The sequence below is a fragment of the Callorhinchus milii genome, unplaced genomic scaffold (assembly GCF_018977255.1).
Source record: "Callorhinchus milii isolate IMCB2004 unplaced genomic scaffold, IMCB_Cmil_1.0 Scaffold13, whole genome shotgun sequence".
Taxonomy (NCBI): domain Eukaryota; kingdom Metazoa; phylum Chordata; class Chondrichthyes; order Chimaeriformes; family Callorhinchidae; genus Callorhinchus; species Callorhinchus milii.
Window position 1 is genome coordinate 18,588,850 of NW_024704754.1, and position 8,381 is coordinate 18,597,230.

At 41.4% G+C, this 8,381-nt stretch overlaps 2 protein-coding genes across 2 annotated transcripts; both read right to left on the minus strand.

Moving 5' to 3' along the window:
• Positions 1-1,347: 1,347 nt before the first annotated feature.
• Positions 1,348-4,296, minus strand: LOC121850059 (protocadherin-10-like). The gene is made up of 2 exons (XM_042340095.1): positions 1,867-4,296; positions 1,348-1,422 (listed from the first exon to the last, which is right to left on the minus strand). Exon 1 carries the CDS (start codon positions 4,294-4,296, stop codon positions 1,909-1,911), a length of 2,388 nt encoding a protein of 795 aa, XP_042196029.1. The 3' UTR covers positions 1,348-1,422; positions 1,867-1,908.
• Positions 4,297-5,448: 1,152 nt separating this feature from the next.
• LOC121850060 (protocadherin-10-like) lies at positions 5,449-7,905 on the minus strand. The gene has a single exon (XM_042340096.1). The coding sequence runs from the start codon at positions 7,903-7,905 to the stop codon at positions 5,449-5,451; it is 2,457 nt and encodes an 818-aa protein (XP_042196030.1).
• Positions 7,906-8,381: the final 476 nt, after the last annotated feature.

Genomic DNA, 8,381 nt, shown 5'->3' on the forward strand with positions numbered 1-8,381 from the left:
GAAATTGCCTCAATTTATGACATTGAAGTGAATTTCCGTGCATAACACAACTCTAAAAATTAGTTTGAAATGTTCGTGGGTTCCACCAAATATGCTTCTTTACCTGTGCCTTTGCAATTCTAAACAAAAAAATCTAAGTCCCAATATTAGTGCATCAGACACGATGGCGTCCTTTGCTGGAACACTATAGGTTTCAATATATTTATTGAGATCAGTTTGAACCCAAATAATTCTGAGGCCAAATAAAAAAGGACTTTGAAAACAATCTGAGCAGTAATTCTACTGCATCTGGAAAGAAAGTGGCCTTCTAGTTTATATGTTTGGCCTTGTATAGTTGCAATTATCATCAGAAAATATTTATATTGTGGATATAATGTTGCATGTTTACTATTTGTTTTTCGAGTTTAAACATAATAATTAATATCAGGTTGGAAACGATATATGTGATACAAAGTTATGAGAGTTTAACTAGCAATTAAATCTCAAGTCACAATTTTGTATTTTTTCCAGACAACATAGGAAATTGTGTTGCAAATGATATTGCCACACTTACGTTTTCTTTCAAAAATGTCCTCAAGTCTGGTGACTCTTGCTAGCAGAAACATTATTTAATAATATAATTTGAAGATAATGATTTGGTCAACAGTATATGTATTCTATTGTATTTCATGCGATGATATATGGTTAGTTGAACACAGATATTGTACAAAGCAACCACACTATCAAAGTCACTTATATCATTAAATGCAAAACATTTTTCTGGGCTCAATGGCTTGTCTTGAACAAGGATGACATTTTTTGCTGTGAACTCATTGTTAGCAGAGAAACAATACATAATTCTTGTAAATGTGTACTAACAAAAGTAGAAGCATCCATATAATGTTAGCTTAATGCAGATAAATCTCTTACAGGCATTAAAAACTTAATATAATATACAAGTAATTCCATAAACATATTTTTCAAAATCTCTAATGTTGTCTGTTATTTTTGGCTTTGTATATTTGACTTTTACACGATCTAACTGAGCATATTGTTATCCAGATATAAACTGAACAGTGGGGGTAATTAATTATTATTCACAACTTTAAAGCGTTTTACTTTTTCAAACAAATGTCCAGTAAGCAAAAACAACTAATATTCTTACCATACAATGTGATTTAGAAGTTATCATGATCTCCTTTTCTTTAGGAGTTTACGAATCTTGCAAAATACGCCAGTGGTGTTCGACTTTTTGGATCTATTTAGGATCTTGAAAGATTTTGAGAAGGTAGACATTTATAATATTTAAACAATGAAATAGTCAGCTAGTTATTGGTTCAAACCTTTTACAATCTTCGAAAAAAAATATGTGTTTGTTCTTGACAGGACCTTATTTTCCCAAAAATGTCCATTCACAGACGTCATCTCTTGGAGTTGCAGAGCCTGATTGTTTTCATTGGAGAGAGAAATATATATTGCAGCATTAATCAATTGCATACAATTTATCACAAAACACATATATTGGTCAAGTAGAGTAATATGGGTTAAAGAGATGAAAACTTTAAAATGATGAAGTGGAAAACACAAACGATAGCTCTGCATATAAGCTCTGTAGTGTAAGAATGGAAGCCATAATTGAGGCACCTTTAAAACGGATCCTGCGATTGCTTCACTTCATTGGTAATTATCATAGCTGTTGATTACAATGTCACACTACTAGCCTAGGTTCGGAAGATAATTGTCATAATCACAAAACGGGTCACTTATATACCCTCGAAAACATATGTTCGTTTGGAAAGAGAGAAAAATTAACAATAAAAAAAATGTGTCCTTGGACCAAAGCAAATACGCAATAATTATATTCCATTTCTTAAAGCAATGCCTCACCAACGTTAATCGGTGCCCGTTGTTCCATGTACTCGTTTCCTGTTAAAACTCTTTTGTCGCGTTCGTGTCAGTGACTTTGATAGTACTCATGGGTATGGTTGAATTGCAGGAACCCAGAAACAGGAAGTCACTTTTTGCTGATTCTGGAGACAGCGAAACCCTGTAATTATAAGCCCCTGGAATGGCGACCCTGTCTCCAACTCCTGTGTAATTCAGACAATCGTTTCGCATCGGTCGACGATTAAACCTGTCCTGTGAACTCCTAAGTCTCCAACAGCAAATAGTCGATTTGTAGCCATAAGTCACAGTTCTGGCTTGGTGGCATTTGATTGCGATGAGGATAATTATGGTCATCAGAAATATAAACGAAGTGGAACCCAAAGTGATAATCAAATAAATATTCAGATCGGAGAAAGAGGTGGGATTTTCGTGGTATAAGTTTGCGCGCTCAGAGAGTCTTTCTGTCAAGTTGGCGATCATTGAAAACAAAATGGTCACAGAGGCCGAGAGGGTTGGTTGCCCATTGTCCTTTACCAAGATGACGAGACGTTGGGTGATTGGGTTTTGGTCTGAAAAGCTGCGGGCGGTTCTAATTTCTCCAGAGTATTGTCCCACACTGAATAAACTGGGAACTGTAGCTTTGAGCACCTGGTATGAAAGTCGTGCGTTTTGACCGGAATCGGCATCCTTTGCCACCACCTTAGTGACCAAGTGTCCCGGATACGCTGATTGGGGCACATCTTCCACAACAGCCGAGCCATTCCACGTTAAAGGCGAAACAATGACTGGGGCGTTGTCGTTTTGATCCAGAATAATCACATGGAGTCTGGTGGTGCCACTCAGCGAGGGGACCCCAGCATCACGCGCCTCAACTTGAAACTCAAACTTCTTTTGCTCTTCATAGTCAAACGAGCGCAAAGCGTGAATATTCCCATTGTTTGAGTTGATGCTAATGTAGGAAGACACAGCGGAATCCCGAGTCAGGATAGAATATGAGACGTCAGAATTTTGATTCAGATCAGGGTCCGTAGCGGTAATGGCATAAATGGAGGCCCCGGGGGAATTGTTTTCTGCCACATATATATTGTAGGAGGGTTTCTCAAACCGTGGTGCGTTGTCATTTGTATCAGAAACTAATATCACTATGGATTTGTTTGTAGACAAAGGAGGAGACCCGTTGTCCCAAGCCGATATTGATATATTGTACATCGGGTTGGTTTCACGATCCAATTTTTTACTCGAAACCAATTTGTAGTGGTTCTCGGAATTCTTTTGAAGTTTGAAAGGAACGTTAGTGGAAATCTGACATTGGACGTCTCCGTTTCGCCCAGAATCGCGGTCTGTAACGCTGATTAAAGCTACCAGTGTCTCTGGAGCAGCGTCCTCGGGAACCGTGCTGGAGAAGATGGTGATTTGTATCTCAGGAGCGTTGTCGTTCACGTCAATTATTTCCACCAAAACCTTGGAATGCCCTACCAAACCCACTGCGCCATTATCCATAGCTTCTACAGCAAACTCATACTCCTCTGATTCCTCGAAATCTATTGTTCCTCGAACTCTAATCTCTCCAGATTCTTGATCCAAAGTAAATATTTCACGTACTTTTTCCGAAGCCTGGTTACTGAAAAAATATGCCACTTCGCCATGTGAACCTTCGTCCACATCAGCAGCGTGAATTTTAATCACCAAAGTACCTCTGGGCGAGCTTTCTTTCAAGCGTGTCCTATATAAATCATTATCAAATATAGGGGCGTTATCATTGACATCCACCACATCAATTATTACTTCTGCTACACCAAACCTCTCGGGCAAACCTCCGTCAATGGCTTTCAGAGTAAGATGAATATTAGATTGCTGCTCCCGGTCCAAAGACTTTTCTAACACCAATTCAGCCACCTTCTTCCCATCCCTTGCAGTCTGTATGTTCAGGACGAAATGATCATTTGAACTGATCTCGTAAATTCTGATTGTATTTGTGCCCACGTCGGGGTCGTGCGCGCTCTCGAGAGGGAAGCGCGTTCCTGGCGTAACTGACTCAAGCACTTGCAATGAATATCGGCTTTTCGGGAAGCTGGGTGAATTATCGTTTATATCTAAGATCTCCACTTCAACGCGATATATTTCCAAAGGATTTTCCATCATGGCTTGGCAAGAAAGGGAACACACATTGCGTTGTCCACACAGCTGCTCTCTGTCGATTCTTTCATTCACAAACAAAATCCCATTTGCGGAATTTACCTGGAAATATTGCTTCCTCTCATCAGACACCAATCGGAATTTCCGAGCAGACAATTCCCAAACCTTGAGGCCCAAATCTTCAGCAATATTTCCCACTAAAGCCCCGCGCTCCATCTCCTCGGGAATCGAATACCGAATTTGTCCAGATATTAAATCCGAGGTAGACAGCAGAAAAATAAGCTGCATCGCCATGCCGGTTAACATCTCTCGGCTGCGTGAATTCGCCCTTCCTTCTGATTCTATTTTAAAACACGGATGCGGATCACACCACGAGCGGTTTGTTACCGTAAACTGCGAATAGTAACACACAGAAAAACCGAATTCAGCTCGTCAAGTACCAAGGCTGGGCCTTTGTCTGTCCGATCAAGACTCCAAGGCGTAAATGCAGGCTGTCTCTGATTCTGCCCTGCGTTATGGCGATGGAGGAGGGCTGATGGATCTCCAAGAACGTTTCAGCTTCTTACTGGTAGACAGCGACACAAACTGTTACGCCCCAAAATTGCACTGAAAGTTATTTAAAGCTAGACCGTCTATATTCTCAATCAGCCATCACATATTGTCATGTACCCAACCTACCCTTTGGTAAATCATGGCTACCTGTTGTCTTATTTAGTTAATGGGAGTTAACATTTCAATTTCTCATTTAGGAATCACAATCGTTTAAAATTATTTCCTGTAATGACCTTAGAGGTGGCCTCAAAAGAACCAGGATAAGCAGAATCATGGGTTCCATTCTCTTTTAGCTGACCGAAGATTGGAGGTTATTTGGAATGTAATAAGTTTCCTTTGAGTCCTGGGGTAATTACATAACATTCAATCAGGGTTCCCACACCTCAACCATCACTTATACCTCTTTGACTCGAAAGTTATAGATCTATTCAGGACAGAATGCATAGCATGCCTGAAACAAAACTAAATTTGTAATATTCTGTCATGATTTCTACTGTATTTCCACATGTGTTAACACAATAGCCAAATAACATAATTCCAGTAAATTAGATAACTCCTTGCATGTGACAAGAACAAGTAAAATGAAGTAAAGATAAGCGGTTAAGAAACAAAATAAAAGCATCTTACATCATGGACTTGTCCCTTGTTCTCCTATAATTTGTAATTTAACAGAATAAAGAAATAAGGTCAAACATAAATCATCAAATAGAATTCCGAACTGAGTCCTTCACTTGTGCCTAAACCAACAATAGGGGTTGGATTGTAATATCACTGGAATATCTCCCATTGCAAATTGGCTATCAACATATGAATATATTACAAAAGTGGAAAGAGACTTAATGTTAATTGAACTTAAGCTAAAATGCAACTAAACTAATGTCTGACCCAATACAATCAATGCCCATTATTGGCTGGAAACGTTCCTGCTCCAACTTCTTGACTGAAGTTGCTTTGGTTGGCCTTCACACTGCTCATTGGTATGGTTGGGTTGCAGGTACTTAAAAACAGAAAGTCAGACTTCGCTGATTCGGGAGACAGACACACATTGTAATTGTAAGTCCCAGGAATGGGAACCCTTTCCCCAGGATAATTGTGAAATTCGCTCTGTGCAGAATGCCTATTGGACACTTCCCGTGAACTCCTCAAATTCCTGTGCCTCCAACAGCAAATTGTAGAACCGTACCCGTAAATATCATTCCCATCCTGATGGCATTTTATCGCGAAAAGGATAATTATGGTCACGAGAAATATCAAGGAGGTTGAACCCAAAGTAATTATCAAGTACAGATTTAGTTCGGAGAATGGGGCTGGCTTTCTTTTCAAGTTGGTGCGCTCAAGTGGTTTTTCAGTAACATTGACTCCAATTGAGAAGGAAATGGTGACCAAGGTGGAGAGAGTGGGTTGTCCATTGTCCTTTACCAGAATAGTCAAGCGTTGCGTTGTTACGTCTTCATCTAGAATTCTGCGGGTTGTTCTGACCTCCCCAGAGTGGAGTCCCACACTGAATAAACCGGAATCAGTTGTTGTCAGGTAGGAAAGCCGTGCGTTCTGACCAGAATCGGCGTCGGTTGCAATCACTTTGGTGACCAGGTAACCGGGATAGACTGATTGAGGCACAAGGTCCACAGAGGCGGAGCCATTCCACGTAGGAGGAGAAACAATGAGCGGAGGGTTGTCGTTTTGATCCAAAACAATAACTTTCACTCGAGCTCCACTGCTCAGCGGAGGATCTCCGGAATCCTGAGCTCGAACTTCGAATTGAAAACTCTTCAATTGTTCGTAGTCAAACGACTGCAGTGCGTAAATGTCTCCATTGTTGGAGCTGAGACTGATATAAGCAGAGGCCGTCATGTCCTCTACCCGATTCTCCGTAACAGAATAGGTCACATGTGCATTCTGTTCAGCATCAACATCTACAGCCCTGACGCGAAATATAGAAGTACCAGGGGTGTTGTTTTCTGTCACATAAACGGTGTATAAGGATTGCGTAAACCGTGGTGAGTTATCATTTACGTCTGAAAGGGTGACCAGTATTGTTTTGTTTGTAGTCAGTGGCGGTGATCCTTCATCCCTGGCTATGACAGAGATGTTGTACATTGATTTTATTTCACGGTCCAATCCACTGGTTGTAATTATTTCATAGTGGTTCTTCAAAACTGGTTGAAGCTTAAAAGGGATGTCAGAAGGAATTTGACATTGTACGTTACCGTTTTTCCCGGAATCCGAGTCCGTTACACTAACCAGGGCTACAACGGTCCCGATTGCAGTGTTCTCCGAGAGCACGCTGGAGACTAAGGTTGGTTTCACTTCGGGAGCGTTATCGTTTACATCAATCAATTCCACCAGGACCTTGGAGTATCCTCTCATAGATGGGATGCCGTTGTCCGTAGCTTCTACGTTAAGTTCGTAGGCATTTGATTCTTCAAAATCCAGTGAACCTTTAACGTTAATTTCTCCAGTTTCTGAGTTCACGCTGAACAGTTCACGGACTCTCTTGGAAGCGCGGTTGCTGAAGAAATATCGTATCTCAGCATTGGCACCTTGGTCCAAATCAGTGGCATGGATTCTGATCACAAAAGCTCCTGTGGGTGAGTTTTCTACCAAGCTTGCCCTATAAACTTGCATATCAAACAAAGGAGCGTTATCATTGGCGTCCACTACATTAATTGTAATGTGAGCTGTGCCCGAACGCTCGGGAACTCCACCGTCAATGGCTGATAGCACCAGTTTAAAGGCTGATTTCAGTTCGCGATCCAAAGCCCTCTCCAACAACAAATCCGCACTTTTACTGCCATCGCTTCCGACCTGCATTTTTAGGCCAAAGTATTGATTCGAACTGATACGATAAGATTTGATTGCGTTTGTGCCCACATCCGGATCGTGCGCGCTTTCAAGAGGGAATCGCGCTCCCGGAGCAATCGATTCCCCGATCCGCAGGGAGATTTCGCTCTTCGGAAAACTGGGCGAATTGTCGTTTATGTCATTTATCTCCACTTCAACGCGAAATATTTCCAACGGGTTTTTGACGATTACCTTAAAAGAAAGGAAACAGGCATCGGTTTGCCCGCACAGCTCTTCTCTGTCGATCCTTTCATTCACAAACAAAACGCCGCTTTCCAAATTCACTTTGAAATATTGTTTTGGCTCATCAGAAACCAGACGGAATTCCCGAGCTGCTAATATGCGAACGTTAAGTCCTGTATCAAGGACGATATTTCCAACAAACGTACCGCGTTCCTGTTCCTCCGGAATCGAGTAGCGAATTTGTCCAATACATACGTCCGAGAGACAAAGCAGGAAAACCAGGGAAAGCACTGTGGATGTTAGACTCCTGCCGCACGAATTCGCCATTTTTGCTGCATCCAGTTTTCGTTATGAGCAAACGCAACAAATCACTAACCAATTACTGGATGTCCAATGAAAGGTCCAGGTAACAATACATCCATGAGTGCGCAAAAATGCTGAATCAAAATAGGTGGGGGTGGGGTAGGCGAAAAGGCAAAAAGGAGGCTGTTCCCTCTCGGCGCTTGTCTGACTGCCTGACGTGAATGTCAGCTTCCTCGGCGACCGTCTGCTGTGCTTCTCCTGTGTGGGAGGGGCGATGGATCTCCAGGAACGTTTTCTCTCCTTATTGGTAGACAGCGACACAAAGAGTCTTGGCCAATAATTGCAATGTGCACCCCTTAAAGGCGAACTGCTTTAAGGTTAATACCAATGAATAATGTATATTTCGATCATGCAACCAAAATGCCCTGCTTCAATAGGCTCCTATGAATTAACAAATGTCTTGTCACTTGGTTTGGCCCGTATGATTGGAATTGTGAAGT